At 45.9% G+C, this 24,128-nt stretch overlaps 1 protein-coding gene across 2 annotated transcripts in view; it reads right to left on the reverse strand.

The window, feature by feature from the left end:
* Positions 1-24,128, reverse strand: part of LOC121573530 (dehydrogenase/reductase SDR family member 11) — a 73,508-nt gene that overhangs the window by 13,615 nt on the left and 35,765 nt on the right. Inside the window, exons 1-2 of one of the 2 annotated variants that reach the window (XM_041885593.1) lie at positions 8,827-8,897; positions 7,959-8,168 (exon numbers count right to left, since the gene is read on the reverse strand). In XM_041885593.1, coding sequence (XP_041741527.1) covers positions 7,959-8,168; positions 8,827-8,862 — 246 coding nt within the window. In that variant the 5' untranslated portion in view covers positions 8,863-8,897. Of the gene's footprint in view, positions 1-7,958; positions 8,169-8,826; positions 8,898-24,128 lie in introns of those variants that run through there. The other variant, XM_041885592.2, reaches the window with a different exon arrangement.

Raw genomic sequence — 24,128 nt, forward strand, 5'->3', positions numbered from 1 at the left:
TATTACATTTAATTCATTGACAAGCAATTATTATCCTAGCAAATAATTCCCTGCGGTCCATCCCATACCACCCCCCAACATCCCCACCCCCCACAACAGATGCCAGACAAGCACACACGCACATACTCACATACACCAACACACTCAACCCCCCTCCTCCACAATCCACCATAAAATCCGATACTCAACGGCTGTTATATCCCAGAGCCCAACTCGAGAAATACCTTGATCTACGAGTGCACATACAGTTAAAGCTGATTGAGAAAGCATGCAGATTGAGCAGAAATTGATAACAATGTGAGATTTGATTAATCTACTTAATCTATGTCAAGTCCTAGGTGATGGAGATCAGATCCACCCTCTTCACCTGAGACACAAACACTCTGATCCCCTGTTGTAACCATTTTCCCAAGCATCTCCATGCGGTCAGACCTTTGATTATTTTGTGCCACCTGGGCCACAATGATAAACCCCCTCTCTGATTGTCCGAGTGTGACCCCCTCCCCATGGGTTACTGCAGCCAGTGTTGCCAGCACTGCCACTACCTGGGTGGGCGTACCCCACCGGAATCCCCACCGGCTAGGTACAAGGTCGTCAAGGTTCTCATTAGCAGCTTTGAGAATTTCCTTGTATATTATGCTCTCCCATCAGGGGGCTCTGGCTTTGTAGGACCAACCCTGCCAGGCAGGCTCAGAATCTTGAGGGGGCGGTGCTGCTCAAGTAGGTCTCTGACCGCATTTATTTCTCTGTTTAGGCTGCATATTCACAGCAGGTCCATAAAATAGATGGGAACTTCTCTTTGGTGTATGGGTCGCTCAGGTGGGTGTCCAGGTTATAGGGTTAGGGATCTTTCCATCATGATAGGACAATGAATAATTAGATTAGATGTATACTATATTTAAAAATGTATATCCTTCATCTACACAAAATTGAAAGCTCTCTCTCTCACTACCCCTGTTCATAGACCCCCGGTCGGCTCTGGGATATGCAACCATTTCCCCTCTCACTCACTTAACGCCGCACCTTTTCAAACACAAAAATGCACACCACATGGTTGACTGCGGAAGAAATGGGCCGAGCGTGCAAACGCACCCGCATCCACACCTGCCGCAAGGGGGAAAGGACGCCAGAGAGAACACAGGTGTCACGGTTTCGGCCGAGGCTGCCTCTCTTCCTTGCTCGGGCAGGCTTCGGCGTTCGTTGTCTCCGGAATACTAGCTGCCACCGTTGCATGTTTCTATGTTCGTTTGCTTTTGTCTAATTGTTGTCACACCTGTTTTCGTTTAGTGAATTAGTGTCCTATAAGTTCTCCTTGGGTTTGTGTTAGTGTTGTGTGTGATTGTTTTCACTGTCGTGCTTTGTTGCTGGATGTTTTGACTATTTGCTCGGTAGAGCTGTCCTCCATAGTTTGGAGAGTTTTGTCGCACCTGTCTGTGCGCCCGTTTTGTTTCGCCTGCGTGCGGAGTTTCGCCTTCGGGCTATTTTATGCTTGCACGGTTAGAGATTTCACTAAAGTCTTTGGAACTTACTTCTGCGTCCTGCGCCTGATTCCACCACCACACCCACTTACAACATCCTTGACAGAATCACACACCTTTAAATGGAATCAGCAGGAGCCGAAGCAGCGCAGGCGACGCTGGAGGACAGGGTCCGCCAGCTAGATGACCAGATCCTGCGGATGGGGTCCGCATTGCAGGAGGTGATCACCACCATCAGAGGCTGGGAGACCCGAGGGACACCTCCACTACCATCGTCCCTGCCCGCGCCATCGGCAAGTCAGCCTCTTCCCGCTCCGGAACCCAGAGGAGTTCGACTCTCGCTCCCGAGGGCCTACGATGGGACCGCTGCCGGGTGTCAGGGATTCCTTCTCCAGGTGGAGCTTTACCTGGCCACCGTGCACCCGGCGCCCTCGGGGCACGAGAGCGTGTCCGCCCTGATCTCCTGCCTTTCCGGTAAAGCGTTGGAATGGGCCAACGCAGAGTGTAGGAGAATAGACGCTAACACCATCACCTACGACAAGTTCTCCCGCCGCTTCAGGGCGGTGTTTGACCATCCCCCGGAGGGGAAAGCGGCGGGGGAGCGTCTGTTCGGCCTCCGGCAGGGGAGGAGGAGTGCCCAGGAGTTCGCCTTAGAATTCCGCACTCTAGCGGCGGATGCAGGGTGGAATGAGCGGGCCCTCATCGATCACTATCGATGTAGTCTACGTGAGGACGTCCGTAGGGAGCTGGCCTGTAGGGACACCAGTCTCTCGTTCGACCAGTTGGTCGACATGTCCATCAGGCTGGATACCCTGCTAGCTACCCGCCGGGACGTCCCCGAGGGGGTCCGTCCATTTCACCCTCCAGCGCTTCCGAGCCGTGCCCCATGGAGCTCGGTGGCGCTGGCGCTAGAGAGAGGAGGGGTCGGAATACAAGGGGGGTCCATCTCCTGCACCAACTGTGGTCGGGGAGGACACACCGCGGCTAGGTGCTGGGGATGGCCTCTAGGGGGAGGGACGACAGGTCCCGCACTGGGGAGTCCTTCCAGGTGAGTAGGCGCCCCACTCACCCAGAGCTCTCTGTTGCACACTTTTGTATACCTGTGCGTTTTCCACAGGTAGCACCTCATTCCCAGCATAAGGCGCTGGTAGATTCAGGCGCGGCTGGGAATTTAGTTGATAAGCAATTTTGTTTAGCCTTAGGGATTCCCCCTTCTACCTGTTGACGTTCCTTTCCCCGTTCATGCCCTAGATAGCCGTCCGTTGGGTGCGGGCTTGATCAGGGGAGGTTACAGCGCCACTTAGGATGTGTGCGCAGGGGGGTCATCAGGAGATGATCCAGCTATTTCTGATCGACTCGCCTGCGTATTCGGTGGTGCTGGGCATGCCCTGGTTGAGTACCCATAACCCATCTATTTCGTGGCAGGAGAGAGCTCTGATGGAGTGGTCTGCTCAGTGTGTGGGTCGATGTTTGGGCGTTTCCGTAGGGGCTACCTCGGTGGAGAGTCCAAACCAGGTGCCCGCATTGCACGTTCCCTCTGAGTATGGGGATTTGGCTATTGCGTTTAGTAAGTCGAGGGCGACGCAGTTGCCGCCCCATAGGCAGGGAGATTGTGCGATAGACCTCCAGGCAGGAGCTGCGCTCCCACGGAGCCATGTGTATCCTCTGTCTCAGGAGGAGAAGAAAGCTATGGAGACTTACATAGACGAATCTCTGAGACAAGGATATATACGGCCTTCCACTTCCCCTGCGTCCTCGAGTTTCTTTTTTGTGAAGAAAAAGGATGGTGGGTTACGCCCGTGCATCGATTACCGTGGTCTCAATCAGATCACGGTGAAGTACAGTTATCCACTCCCGCTGATTGCGACCATGACTGAGTCATTGCATGGGGCGCGTTTCTTCACTAAATTAGATCTCAGGAGCGCGATACAACTTGGTGCGCATCAGGGAGGGCGATGAATGGAAGACAGCCTTTAGTACCACCTCGGGCCATTACGAGTATCTTGTCATGCCATACGGGTTGATGAACGCTCCGTCAGTTTTCCAATCATTCGTGGATGAGATCTTCAGGGACATGCAGGAGCAGGGGGTGGTTGTGTACATAGATGACATTCTCGTGTACTCGCCTACCCGAGTCGAGCATGTGGCCCTGGTGCGCAGAGTGTTGCGGAGGCTGGTGGAGCACGACCTGTATGTCAAGGCAGAGAAGTGTCTGTTTTTCCAGGAGTCGGTCTCCTTTTTGGGGTATCAGTTGTCTGCGTCAGGGGTGAAGATGGAGGTAGACCGGGTGTCAGCCGTGCGTAATTGGCAAACACCAACCACTGTGAAGGAGGTGCAGCAGTTTTTGGGGTTTGCGAATTACTACCGGAGGTTTATCCGGGGTTTTGGACAGGTGGCAGCTCCCATCACGTCTCTTTTGAAGGGGGTCCGGTGCGTCTGCAGTGGTCTGCCGAGGCGGACAGGGCGTTTGGGAGGCTGAAGGACCTGTTTACCTCGGCCCCGGTGCTGGCGCATCCGGATCCCTCTTTGCCATTTCAGGTAGAGGTGGACGCATCAGAGGCCGGTATAGGAGCCGTGCTTTCGCAACGGTCCGGCGCGCCACCTAAACTCCGCCCCTGTGCTTTTTATTCCAAGAAGCTCAGTCCGGCGGAGCGAAACTATGACGTAGGGGGACAGGGAGCTGTTAGCCGTGGTACAGGCCCTAAAGGTGTGGAGGCACTGGCTTGAGGGGGCTCAACACCCTTTCCTCATTTTGACGGACCACCGTAACCTGGAGTACATCCGGGCAGCGAGGAGGCTGAACCCTCGCCAGGCGAGGTGGAATATGTTTTTGACCCGGTTCACATTCAAGATCACGTACATCCCTGGGTCACAGAATGGTAAGGCAGATGCACTGTCTCGGCGGTATGACACGGAGGAGAGGTCCGTGGAGCCCACTCCCATACTGCCGGAGTCGTGTCTGGTGGCACCGGTAGTGTGGGAGGTCGATGCTGAACTCGAGCGAGCGTTACGCACCGACCCTAGTCCACCTCAATGCCCGGAGGGTCGGAAGTACGTTCCGCTCGAGGTTCGGGATCGATTGATCTATTGGGCTCACACGTCACCCTCCTCTGGACATCCTGGTATCGGCCGGACAGTGCACTGTCTTAGTGCCAAGTACTGGTGGCCCACGTTGGCGAGGGATGTGAGGGTTTATGTTTCCTCCTGCTCGGTGTGCGCCAGGTGTAAGGCGCCTAGACATCTGCCTAGGGGTAAGTTACTACCCCTGCCCGTTCCACAACGACCATGGTCTCACCTCTCGGTGGATTTCCTAACTGACCTTCCTCCTTCACAGGGGAATACCACTATACTGGTCGTTGTGGACCGGTTTTCTAAGGCCTGTCGTTTGCTCCCCATGCCGGGCCTTCCTACTGCCCTGCAAACCGCGAAGCACTATTCACCCATGTGTTCCGGCACTACGGGGTACCCGAGGATATTGTGTCTGATCGAGGTCCCCAATTTACCTCCAGAGTCTGGAGAGCTTTTATGGAGCGATTGGGGGTCTCGGTGAGCCTCACCTCGGGTTACCACCCGGAGAGTAATGGGCAGGTGGAACGCGTGAACCAGGATGTGGGTAGGTTTCTTAGAACATACTGCCAGGACCGGCCAGAGGAGTGGGCAAGGTACGTTCCCTGGGCCGAAATGGCCCAGAATTCCCTACGCCATTCCTCCACTAACCTAACCCCTTTCCAATGTGTGTTAGGTTACCAGCCGGTTCTGGCACCTTGGCAGCAGAGCCAGATCGAGGCTCCTGCGGTGGATGAGTGGGTGCGGCGCTCGGAGGAGACATGGAACGCTGCACACGTCCACCTGCAGCGGGCCCTCCGGCGTCATAAGGCGAGCGCCGATCTCCACCGCAGTGAGGGACCGGTGTACGCACCTGGTGATCGAGTCTGGCTCTCTACCAGAAACCTGCCCCTCCGCCTGCCCTGTCGGAAACTGGGTCGGCGGTTTGTAGGGACCATTTAAAGTCCTGAGAAGGTTGAACGAGGTGTGTTACAAATTACAACTACCTGTTGAATATAAAAGTATTAACCCTCGTTCCATGTGTCTCTTCTCAGGCCGGTGGTAGCTGGCCCACTCCAAGAAAGTGAGATCAGGGAGACTCCTCCGCCCCCATTGGACATCGAGGGGGCACCGGCGTACTCCGTGCGGTCCATCTTGGATTCGAGACGTCGGATGGGGGTCTCCAATATCTAGTGGAGTGGGAGGGGTACGGCCTGGAGGAGCGGTGCTGGGTGCCAAGGAGGGACATTTTGGACCCGTCTCTCCTGGACGGAATTCCATCGTGGGCACCCGACGCATCCTGCTTCGCGTCCTCCTGGTCGTCCCCGAGGCCGAGTCGGCGCACGTCTGGAGCCGCGCGTCAAGGGGGGGGTACTGTCACGGTTTCGGCCGAGGCTGCCTCTCTTCCTTGCTCGGGCAGGCTTCGGCGTTCGTTGTCTCCGGAATACTAGCTGCCACCGTTGCATGTTTCTATGTTCGTTTGCTTTTGTCTAATTGTTGTCACACCTGTTTTCGTTTAGTGAATTAGTGTCCTATAAGTTCTCCTTGGGTTTGTGTTAGTGTTGTGTGTGATTGTTTTCACTGTCGTGCTTTGTTGCTGGATGTTTTGACTATTTGCTCGGTAGAGCTGTCCTCCATAGTTTGGAGAGTTTTGTCGCACCTGTCTGTGCGCCCGTTTTGTTTCGCCTGCGTGCGGAGTTTCGCCTTCGGGCTATTTTATGCTTGCACGGTTAGAGATTTCACTAAAGTCTTTGGAACTTACTTCTGCGTCCTGCGCCTGATTCCACCACCACACCCACTTACAACATCCTTGACAACAGGACCAACCACAACAACCATCCGCCAAAACAACAACCTCCCGCCAAAAAAGCCATGTTCTAATTATTTGTATTTAAAGATGTATTATTCTGCTTGTTATATCGTTTTATCCATTTATAAAATACTATACTTACTATAAATGTTATTTAATATTACAATCCCTATCATTGCTAGTATCAGGTGCTCCAATATTTGACTCCTCTATTACAACTTTTAGAATAGCCATGGAGTAGTCTTTGTGTCTCTGAACATTTGGTTGTCAATATATAATTTATCCACCACTAGTGCAACACGTTTCCCTTTTAATCTGTTTTCCTTGAAGATTGGATACAGAACTTTGCGCCTTTCTACAATCTCCTTCGGGAACTGATCATTCATGCCTATTTTCGTACCAGCAAGTCTTTTTCCCAGGCTTTTCACCATAGCTTTATCCTTAAAAAAAGCAAATTTGGCAACGATTGGGCGCTCATATTTCTGTCCTCTTTTTCCGAAACGATGTACACGTTCGAGTTGGATTTTATCGACAGCCTCGAGTGGGATTTGTAGCGCTGTATGCAGGAAGTCCTTCATAATATTCTCTGTTATTTCTCCCTCCTTTTCCTGAATACCCGTAAGTACTAAATTTTCCCTCATCGATCTAGTTTGGATGTCTAGTAAGGCTTCTCTCAGAAGATTGTTCTCCTTTTTTAATTCCCTAACGTCCGTTTCCATTTTAGAGACTGTCACTTTTATTTCTTTGGTTTCTTTCTCCATTACCAAAGCTTTTTCGTCACTCATTTGAAGACTCGCTTTCAACTCTTTTACATCTTTACTGACCAATTCTAATATGCCCAATTTGTCATTTATCGACTTCAACAGGTCGCTTTCCACACTTACCATACGCAGTGGTGAAAAGCATATATCATCTGTATCAGTCGATGAGTCGCGTTTCCTTTTGGGGATCGGCTCTCCACGCTTGTCTTCAGTCATGTTTGGGTGTTGCTTGTTGTAGTAATATTTGTCGATATATTTCTCTAGCCTTATGATCTTATTTCTGTTATTATCCAGATTGAATTATATTAACTGCGAATATATGAAATGCTAATATTTAGTCTAACTTACTGATTTTGAATATTATGTTTTTATCTTGAGGTGTTTTGTACCGATTTCTATTCAATACGCCATCTTGTCTACGCGTGCCCCGCCCCTTTGTTTTTTATTTTAAATAAATTTGCAAACATTTCTAAAAACCTGTTTTTGCATTGTCATTATGGGGTATTGTGCATAGATTGATGAGGAATTGTTATTATTTAATACATTTTAGAATAAGGCTGTAACGTAACAAAATGTGGAAAAAGTAAAGGGGTCTGAATACTTTCCAAATGCACTGTACTTGGCGAATACAAATGATTCTGATTCTACTCTATAACCAAACATTTTTCACAGTTATTCTCTATTTAGCTATGGTTGCTACACTCAAGTACAGCAGTTCAGTTGTTGAGTAACCCAACTGTATGACAGCCCAGCACACAGTTACACAGTTGTTACTACGTTGTTACAGTTGTTGTTGATTGGAAAGACATGCGTACATAGTGTGTGTGTGTGAACCCATGTACATTGTGTGTGTTGTCCACTCACGTCGATCATGTTCCTCCAGCCGTCGGTCTTGCCGCTGAGCAAGGGTTCGTTGTGGGCCAGGCCTGCATTGTTGATACACACGTCCACCCCCTGGTGCAGCGTCTTGATGGCAGAGAACATGGACAGGATGTCCTCCTCACAGGACAGGTCACACTTATAGGGGATCAGCGTGCCGCTGTAGCCCGCGCTCTGGCACTCTGCTGCCAGCTTCTACAAACAGCACACAGATAGGGAGACGACTTCGATCACAAATCAGGTAAACACTTGACATGAGAATTTAAGAAACTCCAGATTATAACATGTGTTGGACTTTCTAGATTGACAATTTCGGCAATCAAAATTATTAGTAATAGGCCTAATGAATTTGGTCTATCACACTGATTTGAGCTGTAATACGGGAGACATGAGAAAAAGAAAAAACACCCCAAACAAATTAGCGCCCTACCCATTCCCCGGGCCGAAAGGAGCCATAACCATACAATCAATCCTGGTATATTCCATAAAAGGAAGATAGAAACAATTTCTCTAGTCTTGTCTGAAGTTTATCAACCAAGAACACTTACATTTTCCGATGTACATATTTGCAGAGTATAGAAAGACCATAACATCTGCAATCTTTGTTGTTAACAAATTGTTGGTATTATACCAATTTCATTTAGGGACAAATGTCGGTTTAGACTCAGTGTCTGGCTTAAGGAAATAAGCAATATGTTGATGAGCCTTATTAACCATGATGACCCTTATAAAACTAAAGTGACCCTTGACCCTTATGAACCTTACTCCTACACTAACATGGAGCTATGGAGAGCCACAGTCCATGTCTCCCTGGCCTGCTCCAGGCACAACCAGCACAACCAGGTCAGCCTACCTCATTGCAGGCTTCCAGTCTGATGCGACTGGACATAGATCCCCCTACCGGGCACAGTCACATGATGTCCCTGTCTGGACTGCTCTCAGTACAGAACGAGAGGGGAGGGATGGGGGAAGAGTGTGTGTGTGTGTGCGGGGGGGCGGGGTTGGTGGCAGCCGCAGCAGCGGCAGGCAGGGATTATGCCAAGGACTGCATGGCATTCTCAGCCTCTCCCTCTCTCTCTTTTCGAGCCAAAGTGCTGTGACATTTGGGACGAGAGCACTCAGTCTCATGAGGACAGGACAGGGATGGAGCAACGTGGGGACACGCATGTACACACACACTAATATTCTATATAGCCTAGAGCAGGGATCATCAACTAGATTCAGCCACAGGACTATTTTTTCTTGAGTGGATGGTCAGGGGAAGCATGTTGCCACTGCTCAACGAGAATAGCCTATGCAGCTGCCAACACCTCAAACATGTTGACATATTTACGCTGACGTCACCCCAGTATTCCTACCACTGGAGTAACAGAAACACACACACAAAAAAACGTTATCTCCCCTCTGCATTCAAGCAGCCCTTTGCAGCTGATCCTGACCGGGCCAAAGAGAAGAATAGGGGTTTCAGCACCTGGTGAAAGTGCTCGAGCGATGTTACGAACTTCGCCCTCTCGCACCCATTTCAGCAAACAGGTAGTACCCGCTCTATATAAGCAAGCTAAAGCCGAAGTTGTCAATGAATTGGCCAATGCACCCTGTGTTGAGTTCACTACAGATGGATGGACCTCCAGGGCTACAGAGAGCTACTGTAGTGTAGGTTATTCGTAGGTGTTATCGTCAATCAAGGAGTCTGCTTAGACTGGATCGTGTTCAAAGGCCTTTATTCAAACCACGAGGTTCCAGCGTAAGTACGGACACAATATCCGGAGAACCAGACCCCAAATAAATCTTGCTGTATTCTAACTCTCCGTCGTTGCTCCCCCCTTTATATAGCCTTCCAAGAGTTGAATAGCTCCCTCTACTGTTCAATCCCCGTATCTTCCCACCCACTTCCTGTTTGTCATATGTGACGTCACGCTAAAACCATCCCTCTGGATAGCAATAATCAACCTTCCATTTCTTCATGAAAAACCTTTAACAAAGACATAATTTTAATATACTACACTACTTAACAGTGACAGCCTGGGAAATTAGGAATACCGTGCTACAGACACGCCCCCTTTGAGTCACATATTTTTCTCTTCATAAGAAAACACTAGCATAGGCCTAAATAATGTCTGAGCCATGTTTACATATTGATTTCACATGCATATTGCACTTTATTTTATTGTTCTTTTTGAGTAATCATGTGTTTTCATTTAAGAAAATGTGTTGGAAATTACTGATTGTGCTCTCATCAGGCATTATATGACTCATGATCATATAGATCATATATGGAATCAAGAATACCAACACATTGTATTTTCTTAAAAGATGCAATTTGTAAAAATTGCTCCGCCATTTCCTGGTTGCAAAAATTAAAATACTTTGTTTAATTTCAGTTTGTGACAAAACAAGCAGTGTAGAGAATCATTGTACCATCTAAACCACTGTGAAATATATTTCCAATAACCCAAAATATTGTATTTTCAGCTGTTTGAAGCTGGTTTACAAAACTGAAAGTAAAAGATGCAAAAATGAAACTTAAAAAACGGGAAGAATAGAAATAGTGCACATAGAACAGATCTACTGCTTCTTAGACTTGCTTTCAATGAAAATGACAGATCTAACACACATTTCTACACTGAACAAAAATTTAAATACAACATGCAACAATTTCACATATTTTACTGCGTTACAGTTCATATAAGGAAATCAGTCAATTGAAATGAATTAATTAGGCCCTAATCTATGGATTTCACATGACTGGGAATACAGATATGCATGTGTTGGTCACAGATACCTTAAAAAAAAAGGTTGGGGCATGGATCAGAAAACCAGTCAGTATCTGGTGTGACCACCATTTGGCTCATGCAGCACGACATCTTCTTCGCATAGAGTTGATCAGGCTGTTGATTGTGGCCTGTGGAATGTTGTCTCACTCCTCTTCAATGGCTGTAGGAAGTTGCTTGATATTGGCAAGAACTGGAACACACTGTCGTACACGTTGATCCAGAGCATCCCAAACATGCTCAATGGGTGACATGTCTGGTGAGTATGCAGGCCATGGAAGAACTGGGACATTTTCAGCTCCCAGGAATAGTGTACAGATCCTTGCGACATGGGGCTGTGCATTATCATGCTGAAACATGAGGTGAAGGCGGCGGATGAATGGCACGACAATGGGCCTCAGGATCTCATCACGGTATCTCTGTGCATTCAAATTGCCATCGATAAAATGCAATTGTGTTCATTGTCCGTAGCTTATGCCTGTCCATACCATAACCCCACCGCCACCATGGGGCACTCTGTTCACAACGTTGACATCAGCAAACCGCATGCCCACACGATGCCATCTGCCCGGTACAGTTGAAACCGGGATTCATCAGTGAAGAGCACACTTCTCCAGCATGTCAGTGGCCATCAAAGGTGAGCATTTGCCCACTGAAGTCAGTTACAATGCCGAACTGCAGTCAGGTCAAGACCCTGGTGAGGACGACGAGCACGCAGATGAGCTTCCCTGAGACGGTTTCTGACAGTTTGTGCAGAAATTCAGCTGTTCGGGTAGCTGGTCTCGGACGATCCCGCAGGTGAAGAAGCCGGATGTGGAGGTCCTAGGCTGGCGTGATTACATGTGGTCTGCGGTTGTGAGGCCGGTTGGACATACTGCCAAATTCTCTAAAACGAAGTTGGAGGCGGCTTATGGTAGAGAAATTAACATTCAATTATCTGACAACAGCTCTGGTGTAGCTCAGCTGGTAGAGCACGGCGCTTGTAACGCTAAGGTAGTGGGTTCGATCCCCGGGACCACACATACACAAAAAATGTATGCACGCATGACTGTAAGTCGCTTTGGATAAAAGCGTCTGCTAAATGGCATATTATTATTATTATTATATTATTCCTGCAGTCAGCATGCCAATTGCACGCTCCCTCAAACTTGAGACATGTGGCATTGTGTTGTGTGACAAAACTGCACATTTTAGAGTGGCCTTTTATTGTACCCAGCACAAGATAAACCTGTGTAATGACCATGCTGTTTAATCAGCTTCTTGATATGCCACACCTGTCAAGTGGATGGATTATCTTGGCAAAGGAGAAATTTGTGCACAACATTTGAGAGAGATAAGCTTTTTGTGTGTATGGAACATGGGACCAACACTTTACATGTTGCATTTATATTTTAGTTCAGTATATGTGAATTTGGTCGGATCGCCCAGACATATTTAAATAAATAAAAATCATTTACTTCAGTTACTGTTGGCATTTAATTTTTCCGCTGTGCCGAAACCAAACAGTGACCCCAAAACTGCAATATGTACCGAACCATGGGTTTGGTGAACCGTTACACCCCTACTGAAAACGTTTAGCCATCCCAATTACATTTGTTTGAAATAATTAAATCATATTTATTTGGAGTGCCGGCAATGATTGAAACGCTGCTGCTAAATGAATATAGGGGAAACACTGGGGTGAACTGAATTCCAATTCAATGGCACAAATACAAGCAATACAATTCCAATTCAATGGCACAAATACAAGCAATAAAATAATAGGAATCACAGCCTCAGCATCCTAACAGGGGCTCCACTCTTTACCCTGCCGTGATCCCCCACCCCTAAGAAGTTTTTTTTGTGTGTGTGCCTGGGCTGCCTGGCATGGACACCAACTCTTAGGGAGGGAGGGAGAGGCACAGTGGGCGAGGGTAGGGTGTATGAGGAAGAGGATGAGGGATGATTGCCAAACGGAGCAGTGAACTGAAGCACAGCCTTGACCAGGAGAAAAGAGCGGGTGATGTGAATGAGCAGAGCAGCGGTAGATGGGATGGGATCAGGGGCTAGGGGCAGGAAGTCTCATACAGTGTGTAGTGTTGTGTGTGTGCGTGTTGGCACTGTGTTTAACAGGCCTGTGTGTAATACCCACACATTGGGCACTGCTGCAGCACTGGCACTGGGGCATGCTGTGCTATGGATGCAATGCGACACACAAGTATGCATGCATGCACACCATTGTCCCTTCACACACATCCATGATAACCCCCACACAGTAATGTGATCAGCACAACATAGAAAATCAGGAGTAATGGACACAAGTCCATTTGAATGATACTATGTAGATATAAAAATAGAAATGGAATTCCTGATTTACCTGAGGTCATGATAGGACATCCGTAAACAAATTATGCACAAATGTCTGTTTGTGACTGTGTCACTCTCAACACAAACCCTCTCAGTGGAGTGAGCCGGCAGTACACTGTGGGCAAAATCATTCACAGTGATTTGTGTCTGCCTTCCCTCTGGGCAGGTGAGCAGAACAACTCAATCCCTTCATGACACAGATACACAAAATTACACAATCAACACTATCACCCTCTAGGGGACCACATCTATTCTCCTAACAACTTGGATATAGCAGGCTGATCATTTATTTTCAGGGCAGTGTGTTGGTTGGTTATTCTATCCTTGTGGGGATTTCCCAAGTCCCCAAGAGGACAAAGGCTATTTTAAGCTTTGGGGTTAGGTTTAGGGTTACAATTAGAGTTAGAATTAGTGTAAGGTAAGGGGTTAGGTTTAGGAGTTAGGGTTAGGGTTTGGGTTAGAGTTACGGGTTTAGGCCCTGTGTAGCTCAGTTGGTAGGTTATGGCGCTTGCAACGCCAGGGTTGTGGGTTCGATTTCCACGGGGGGCCAGTATGAAAATTGATGCACTCACTAACTGTAAGTCGCTCTGGATAAGAGCGTCTGCTAAATAAAAAAATAAAAAAATTGGGGTTAGGTTTAGGGTTAGGGAAAATAGGATTTTGAATGGAAATTAATTTTAGGTCCCCACGAGGATAGAAGAAGATAACATAACGTGTGTGTGTGATTATGACTTCCCCTCCATGCACTCCCTGACATGATATTAAAACGGTAGGAGAGAAGAACATCATCCTAGTTCAGCTTCAGTGTTGTAGATACAGGCTGCATAGCTACAAACTACATGGGGCAAATAGAGAGTTTCATAAAGCATGCACACACACAGCCTACACAAACAAACAAACAAACACACACAGCCTTCACAAACACTAGGGTTGTCACGATACCAGAATTCTGACTACAATATCGATACCAGGTTTAGTATCACAATCCTCGATACCATCACAATACTCAATACTAAAACGATACCACAGCAAAAAAAGAAGGCGTATTAGCCAAAGTCACAGAATGGCACTTGATCCAGACAGATCTTTTGAGTTGAATATCATTACATTAAAATGTTTCAATGTATGCATTAATGAATCATTAATACAATCAATCAAACTATATAACGGTAATCATTTATTTGAATGGTATATCTCTAGTCTATTGATAAACTGGGTAAATCAAGATGTAGCCTAGGCCTATTCAGGTGAATGCATATACAAAAGGAGTGTGGATGCATTGAGTTATTGAGCTAGTTTTGGCTGATTTCATGGGGCTACAGATGAAAAACAATCTGTTTCCCTTCCATTTGGGACTTATTTTGTTGTACTGATCAACAACAATTACATAGAAGAAAACAAGCCATAGAAAGTTGGTTGCAATTTCAATTTAATCCTCCAGAAACGACAGAACAAATAATGCAACAAATATTGTGGTTAAACTCAAATATACTAACTTTTTTTTTTGACAAAATGTTTAAAAAAGGTATTATCTTCGTAAATGATATTATCGGTAGGACTGGTGGAGTTATGTCGCACATGCTGCTAACAAAAACATATGGAAATGTCTGCTCTACCCAAAATTACAACCAAATAATTGCAGCATTACCGCAAAAATGGAAAAGGAAAGTGGAAGGGGGAAAAAGTAAGGAACTTGTCTGTCGGCCTTGCATTAAAGAATATAATTGGTTAAAGAAAATTGTGATAAATAAAAAAGTATACCAGTTTCATTTCAGGACCAAAGGATTGACAGCCGTCCCATATACAGTGGGGAAAAAAAGTATTTAGTCAGCCACCAATTGTGCAAGTTCTCCCACTTAAAAAGATGAGAGAGGCCTGTAATTTTCATCATAGGTACACGTCAACTATGACAGACAAAATGAGAAAAAATAATCCAGAAAATCACATTGTAGGATTTTTAATGAATTTATTTACAAATTATGGTGGAAAATAAGTATTTGGTCAATAACAAAAGTTTCTCAATACTTTGTTATATACCCTTTGTTGGCAATGACAAAGGTCAAACGTTTTCTGTAAGTCTTCACAAGGTTTTCACACACTGTTGCTGGTATTTTGGCCCATTCCTCCATGCAGATCTCCTCTAGAGCTGATGTTTTGGGGCTGTCGCTGGGCAACACGGACTTTCAACTCCCTCCAAAGATTTTCTATGTGGTTGAGATCTGGAGACTGGCTAGGCCACTCCAGGACCTTGAAATGCTTCTTACGAAGCCACTCCTTCGTTGCCCGGGCGGTGTGTTTGGGATCATTGTCATGCTGAAAGACCCAGCCACGTTTCATCTTCAATGCCCTTGCTGATGGAAGGAGGTTTTCACTCAAAATCTCACGATACATGGCCCCATTCATTCTTTCCTTTACACGGATCAGTCGTCCTGGTCCCTTTGCAGAAAAACAGCCCCAAAGCATGATGTTTCCATCCCCATGCTTCACAGTAGGTATGGTGTTCTTTGGATGCAACTCAGCATTCTTTGTCCTCCAAACATGACGAGTTGAGTTTTTACCAAAAAGTTCTATTTTGGTTTCATCTGACCATATGACATTCTCCCAATCCTCTTCTGGATCATCCAAATGCACTCTAGCAAACTTCAGACGGGCCTGGACATGTACTGGCTTAAGCAGGGGGACACGTCTGGCACTGCAGGATTTGAGTCCCTGGCGGCGTAGTGTGTTACTGATGGTAGGCTTTGTTACTTTGGTCCCAGCTCTCTGCAGGTCATTCACTAGGTCCCCCGTGTGGTTCTGGGATTTTTGCTCACCGTTCTTGTGATCATTTTGACCCCACGGGGTGAGATCTTGCGTGGAGCCCCAGATCGAGGGAGATTATCAGTGGTCTTGTATGTCTTCCATTTCCTAATAATTGCTCCCACAGTTGATTTCTTCAAACCAAGCTGCTTACCTATTGCAGATTCAGTCTTCCCAGCCTAGTGCAGGTCTACAATTTTGTTTCTGGTGTCCTTTGACAGCTCTTTGGTCTTGGCCATAGTGGAGTTTGGAGTGTGACTGTTTGAGGTTGTGGACAGGTGTCTTTTATACTGATAACAAGTTCAAACAGGTGCCATTAATACAGGTAACGAGTGGAGGACAGAGGAACCTCTTAAAGAAGAAGTTACAGGTCTGTGAGAGCCAGAAATCTTGCTTGTTTGTAGGTGACCAAATACTTATTTTCCACCATAATTTGCAAATAAATTCATTAAAAATCCTACAATGTGATTTTCTGGATTTATTTTTTTCAATTTGTCTGTCATAGTTGACGTGTACCTATGATGAAAATTACAGGCCTCTCTCATCTTTTTAAGTGGGAGAACTTGCACAATTGGTGGCTGACTAAATACTTTTTTTCCCCACTGTAGATTGCAAAATAGTTGGGAAGAGATTTGACGTACCGATTCCATGGCATAGTGTTTATGAATTGATACGCAAAACGACGCCGGATTCAAAACTTTATTATATAAAATTATTGCTACCAATAGAATGTTATTTATATGGGGGATACAATCTTCCCAGCTCTGCAGATTTTGCTGCAAAGAGACAGAATCATTAGATCATTTGTTTTGGTACTGTCCATTTGTAGCATGTTTTTGGACACAGGTCCAGGAATGGCTAAAGGATTGCAATATTTACCTGGTGCTAACCCTGCAGATAGCACTACTGGGTGATCTGAAAAGTCATAGTCAATCGATCAATAATATAATAATACTTTTAGCAAAAAAAATTATATTCAATTTACGATCTGTAGAAACAATGAGAATAGAAAGGTTCAGAAGTATTGTAAAACATCACAGTACAGTTGAAAAATATATGGCAAATAGAAATCCAATATGGATGGTGTTACGAGATAGATGTGAGGTGTTGAATGGAGCTGAAGGATGGGACTAATAACAACAACTAATAACAACAAGATAACTAATGTAAAGCATACTGTGTCCATAATAAGTATATAGGTTATAGGATGAGAGCTTTTGTGAAAGAGCACAGTTAGAAAAATATGGCATATAGAAGCAAACCAGATGGACATCATGAAAATGATCGGAGGAAGTTCAAGAGTAAAAACAAACAAAATATAATTATTGTAGAATTTGACTGTGTCCATAAAATGTATATAGTATGTATGGGCTGGAAGTAGAGGCCTAAGCCTTGTTGTTCACTAGTTTACTCCAATTGGGGAAGGGGTGGTGGGGTTGGAAAGTAATGAAGGGAAATATAATTGAAAAAAGGATATGTGCGTGTGTATGGATGTATGTATGTATGTATGTTTGTATGTATGTATGTGTGTGTGTGTGTATGTGTATATGTGTATGTGTATGTGTGTGTATATACAGTTGAAGTCGGAAGTTTACATACACTTATGTTGGAGTCATTAAAACTTGTTTTTCAACCACTCCACAAATCTCTTGTGAACAAACTATAGTTTTGGCAAGTCGGTTAGGACATCTACTTTGTGCATGACACAAGTAATGTTTCCAACAATTGTTTACAGACAATTTCACTTATAATTCACTGTATCACAATTCCAGTGGGTCAGAAGTTTACATACACTAAGTTGACTGTGCCTTTAAACAGCTTGGAAAATTCCAGAAAATGATGTCATGGCTTTAGAAGCTTCTGATAGGCTAATTGACATCATTTGAGTCAAGCCAGACTACGGTTTGCAACTGCACATGGGGACAAAATTGTACTTTTTGGAAAAATGTCCTCTGGTCTGATGAAACAAAAATACAACTGTTTGGCCATAATGACCATCGTTATGTTTGGAGGAAAAAGGAGGAGCTTGCAAGCCGAAGAACACCATCCCAACCGTGAAGCACAGGGGTGGCAGCATCATGCTGTAGGGGTGCTTTGCTGCAGGAGGGACTGGTGCACTTCACAAAATAGATGGAGTCATTAGGTATGAAAATTATGTGGATATATTGAAGCAACATCTCAAGACATCAGTCAGGAAGTTAAAGCTTGGTCACAAATGGGTCTTCCAAATGGACAATGACCTCAAGCATACTTCCAAAGTTGTGGCAAAATGGCTTAAGGACAACAAAGTCAAGGTATTGGAGTGGCCATCACAAAGCCCTGACCTCAATCCTATAGAAAATGTGTGGGCCGAACTGAAAAAGCGTGTGTGAGCAAGGAGGCCTACAAACCTGACTCAGTTACAGTGAGGGAAAAAAGTATTTGATCCCCTGCTGATTTTGTACGTTTGCCCACTGACAAAGAAATGATCAGTCTATAATTTTAATGGTAAGTTTATTTGAAGAGTGAGAGACAGAATAACAACAAAAAAATCCAGAAAAAAAACGCAGGTCAAAAATGTTATAAATTGATTTGCATTTTAATGAGGGAAATAAGTATCTGACCCCCTCTCAATCAGAAAGATTTCAGGCTCCCAGGTGTCTTTTATACAGGTAACAAGCTGAGATTAGGAGCACACTCTTAAAGGGAGTGCTCCTAATCTCAGCTTGTTACCTGTATAAAAGACACCTGTCCACAGAAGCAATCAATCAATCAGATTCCAAACTCTCCACCATGGCCAAGACCAAAGAGCTCTCCAAGGATGTCAGGGACAAGATTGTAGACCTACACAAGGCTGGAATGGGCTGCAAGACCATCGCCAAGCAGCTTGGTGAGAAGGTGACAACAGTTGGTGCGATTATTTGCAAATGGAAGAAACACAAAAAAACTGTCAACCTCCCTCGGCCAGGGGCTCCATGCAAGATCTCACCTCGTGGATTTGCAATGATCATGAGAACGGTGAGGAATCAGCCCAGAACTACACGGGAGGATCTTGTCAATGATCTCAAGGCAGCTGGGACCATAGTCACCAAGAAAACAATTGGTAACACACTACGCCGTGAAGGACTGAAATCCTGCAGCGCCCGCAAGGTCCCCATGCTCAAGAAAGCACATATACAGGCCCATCTGAAGTTTGCCAATTAACATCTGAATGATTCAGAGGAGAACTGGGTGAAAGTGTTGTGGTCAGATGAGACCAAAATCGAGCTCTTTGGCATCAACTCAACTCGCCGTGTTTGGAGGAGGAGGAATGCTGCCTATGACCCCAAGAACACCATCCCCACCGTCAAACAATGGAGGTGGAAACATTATGCTTTGGGTGTGTTTTCTGCTAAGGGGACAGGAGAACTTCACCGCATCAAAGGGACAATGGACGAGGCCATGTACCGTCAAATCTTGGGTGAGAACCTCCTTCCCTCAGCCAGGGCATTGAAAATGGGTCGTGGATGGGTATTCCAGCATGACAATGACCCAAAACACACGGCCAAGGCAACAAAGGAGTGGCTCAAGAAGAAGCACTTTAAGGTCCTGGAGTGGCCTAGCCAGTCTCCAGACCTTAATCCCATAGAAAATCTGTGGAGGGAGCTGAAGGTTCGAGTTGCCAAACGTCAGCCTCGAAACCTTAATGACTTGGAGAAGATCTGCAAAGAGGAGTGGAACAAAATCCCTCCTGAGATGTGTGCAAACCTGGTGGCTAACTACAAGAAACGTCTGACCTCTGTGATTGCCAACAAGGGTTTTGCCACCAAGTACTAAGTCATGTTTTGCAGAGGGGTCAAATACTTATTTCCCTCATTAAAATGCAAATCAATTTATAACATTTTTGACGTGTTTTTCTGGATCTTTTTGTTGTTATTCTGTCTCTCACTGTTCAAATAAACCTACCATAAAAATTATAGACTGATCATGTCTTTGTCAGTGGGCAAACTTACAAAATCAGCAGGGGATCAAATACTTTTTTCCCTCACTGTACACCAGCTCTATCAGGAGGAATGGGCCAAAATTCACCCAACTTATTGTGGGAAGCTTGTGGAAGGCTACCCGAAACGTTTGACCCAAGTTAAACAATTTAAAGGCAATGCTACCAAATACTAATTGAGTGTATGTAAACTTCTGAACCACTGGGAATGTGATGAAATAAATAAAAGCTGAAATAAATAATTCTCTCTACAATTATTCTGACATTTCACATTCTTAAAATAAAAGTGGTGAACCTAACTGACCTAAGACATGGAATGTCAGGAATTGTGGAAAACTGAGATTAAATGTATTTGGCTAAGGTGTATGTAAACTTCCGACTTCAACTGTGTATACAGTGGGGAGAACAAGTATTTGATACACTGCCGATTTTGCAGGTTTTCCTACTTACAAAGCATGTAGAGGTCTGTAATTTTTATCATAGGTACACTTCAACTGTGAGAGACGGAATCTAAAACAAAAATCCAGAAAATCACATTGTATGATTTTTAAGTAATTCATTTGCATTTTGTTGCATGACATAAGTATTTGATCACCTACCAACCAGTAAGAATTCCGGCTCTCACAGACCTGTTAGTTTTTCTTTAAGAAGCCCTCCTGTTCTCCACTCATTAGCTGTATTAACGGCACCTGTTTGAACTCATTACCTGTATAAAAGACACCTGTCCACACACTCAATCAAACAGACTCCAACCTCTCCACAATGGCCAAGACCAGAGAGCTGTGTAAGGACAACAGGGATAACATTGTAGACCTGCACAAGGCTGGGATGGGTTACAGGACAATAGGCAAGCAGCTTGGTGAGAAGGCAACAACTGTTCGCGCAATTATTAGAAAATGGAAGAAGTTCAAAATGACGGTCAATCACCCTCGGTCTGGGGCTCCATGCAAGATCTCACCTCGTGGGGCATCAATGATCATGAGGAAGGTAGGGGATCAGCCCAGAACTACACGGCAGGACCTGGTCAATGACCTGAAGAGAGCTGGGACCACAGTCTCAAAGAAAACCATTAGTAACACACTACGCCGTCATGGATTAAAATCCTGCAGCGCACGCAAGGTCCCCCTGCTCAAGCCAGCGCATGTCCAGGCCCGTCTGAAGTTTGCCAATGACCATCTGGATGATCCAGAGGAGGAATGGGAGAAGGTCATGTGGTCTGATGAGACAAAAATAGAGCTTTTTGGTCTAAACTCCACTCGCCGTGTTTGGAGGAAGAAGAAGGATGAGTACAACCCCAAGAACACCATCCCAACCGTGAAGCTTGGAGGTGGAAACATCATTCTTTGGGGATGCTTTTCTGCAAAGGGGACAGGACGACTGCACCGCATTGAGGGGAGGATGGATGGGGCCATGTATCGCGAGATCTTGGCCAACAACCTCCTTCCCTCAGTAACTCAGTAAGAGCATTGAAGATGGGTCGTGGCTGGGTCTTCCAGCATGACAACGACCCGAAACACACAGCCAGGGCAACTAAGGAGTGGCTCCGTAAGAAGCATCTCAAGGTCCTGGAGTGGCCTAGCCAGTCTCCAGACCTGAACCCAATGGATAATATTTGGTGGGAGCTGAAAGTCCGTATTGCCCAGCGACAGCCCCGAAACCTGAAGGATCTGGAGAAGGTCTGTATGGAGGAGTGGGCCAAAATCCCTGCTGCAGTGTGTGCAAACCTGTTCAAGACCTACAGGAAACATATGATCTCTGTAATTGCAAACAAAGGTTTCTGTACAAAATATTAAGTTCTGCTTTTCTGATGTATCAAATACTTATGTCATGCAATAAAATGCAAATTAATTACTTAAAAATCATACAATGTGATTTTCTGGATTTTTGTTTTAGATTCCGTCTCTCACAGTTGAGGTGTACCTATGATACAAATTACAGACCTCTACATGCTCTGTAAGTAGGAAAACCTGCAAAATCGGCAGTGTATCAAATACTTGTTCTCCCCACTGTATATACACTGCTCAAAAAAATAAAGGGAACACTAAAATAACACGTCCTAGATCTGAATGAATGAAATAATCTTATTAAATACTTTTTTCTTTACATAGTTGAATGTGCTGACAACAAAATCACACAAAAATTATCAATGGAAATCAAATGTATCAACCCATGGAGGTCTGGATTTGGAGGTCTGGATCATCAGTCTCCCGAGTGGCGCAGTGGTCTAAGGCACTGCAGCACAGTGCTAGCTGTGCCACTAGAGATCCTGGTTCGAATCCAGGCTCTGTCGTAGCCGGCCGCGACCGGGAGACCCATGGGGCGGCGCGCACTGGCCCAGCGTCGTCCAGGGTAGGGGAGGAATGGCCGGCAGGGATGTAGCTCAGTTGATAGAGCATGGTGTTTGCAACGCCAGGGTTGTGGGTTCGTTTCCCACAGGGGGTATGAAAAAATAAATAAAAATGTATGCACTGTAAGTCGCTCTGGATAAGAGCGTCTGCTAAATGACTAAAATGTAAAAAAATGGAGTCACCCTCAAAATTAAAGTGGAAAACCACACTACAGGCTGATCCAACTTTGATGTAATGTCCTTAAAACAAGTCAAAATGAGGCTCAGTAGTGTGTGTGGCCTCCACATGCCTGTATGACCTCCCTACAAAGCCTGGGCATCCTCCTGATGAGGTGGCGGATGGTCTCCTGAGGGATCTCCTCCCAGACCTGGACTAAAGCATCCGCCAACTCCTGGACAGTCTGTGGTGCAACGTGGCGTTGGTGGATGGAGCAAGACATGATGTCCCAGATGTGCACAATTGGATTCAGGTCTGGGGAACGGGCGGGCCAGTCCATAGCATCAATGCCTTCCTCTTGCTGACACATGAGGTCTAGCATTGTCTTGCATTAGGAGGAACCCAGGGCCAACCGCACCAGCATATGGTCTCACAAGGGGTCTGAGGATCTCATCTCGGTACCTAATGGCAGTCAGGTTACCTCTGGCGAGCACATGGAGGGCTGTGCGGCCCCCAAAGAAATGCCACCCCACACCATGACTGACCCACCGCCAAACCGGTCATGCTGGAGGATGTTGCAGGAGAACGTTCTCCATGGCGTCTCCAGACTCTGTCACGTCTGTCACGTGCTCAGTGTGAACCTGCTTTCATCTGTGAAGAGCACAGGACGCCAGTGGCGAATTTGCCAATCTTGGTGTTCTCTGGCAAATGCCAAACGTCCTGCACGGTGTTGGGCTGTAAGCACAACCCCCACCTGTGGACGTCGGGCCCTCATACCACCCTCATGGAGTCTGTTTCTGACCGTTTGAGCAGACACATGCACATTTGTGGCCTGCTGGAGGTCATTTTGCAGGGCTCTGGCAGTGCTCCCTCCTGCTCCTCCTTGCACAAAGGCGGAGGTAGCAGTCCTGCTGCTGGGTTGTTGCCCTCCTACGGCCTCCTCCACGTCTCCTGATGTACTGGCCTGTCTCCTGGTAGCGCCTCCATGCTCTGGACACTACGCTGACAGACACAGCAAACCTTCTTGCCACAGCTCGCATTGATGTGCCATCCTGGATGAGCTGCACTACCTGAGCCACTTGTGTGGGTTGTAGACTCCGTCTCATGCTTCCACTAGAGTGAAAGCACCGCCAGCATTCAAAAGTGACCAAAACATCAGCCAGGAAACATAGGAACTGAGAAGTGGTCTGTGGTCACCACCTGCAAAACCAGTCCTTTATTGGGGGTGTCTTGCTAATTGCCTATAATTTCCACCTGTTGTCTATTCCATTTGCACAACAGCATGTGAAATTTATTGTCAATCAGTGTTGCTTCCTAAGTGGACAGTTTGATTTCACAGAAGTGTGATTGACTTGGAGTTACATTGTGTTGTTTAAGTGTTCCCTTTATTTTTTTGAGCAGTGTATATATACATATACAGTGGGGAGAACAAGTAATTGATACACTGCCGTTTTATCATAGGTACACTTCAACTGTGAGAGACGGAATCTAAAACAAAAATCCAGAAAATCACATTGTATGATTTTTAAGTAATTAATTTGCATTTTATTGCTTGACATAAGTATTTGATACATCAGAAAAGCAGAACTTAATATTTGGTACAGAAACCTTTGTTTGCAATTACAGAGATTATACGTTTCCTGTAGGTCTTGACCAGGTTTGCTGATACAGTGGTAGCAATACAAGGTTATAACATTTACAGAAAAGACAGACATGCCAATGGTGGAGGTGTTGATGTATATACTCAGAACCACATTCCTGTACAGCTTAGAGAGGA

This window comes from Coregonus clupeaformis, chromosome 9, assembly GCF_020615455.1.
Source record: "Coregonus clupeaformis isolate EN_2021a chromosome 9, ASM2061545v1, whole genome shotgun sequence".
Lineage (NCBI taxonomy): Eukaryota > Metazoa > Chordata > Actinopteri > Salmoniformes > Salmonidae > Coregonus > Coregonus clupeaformis.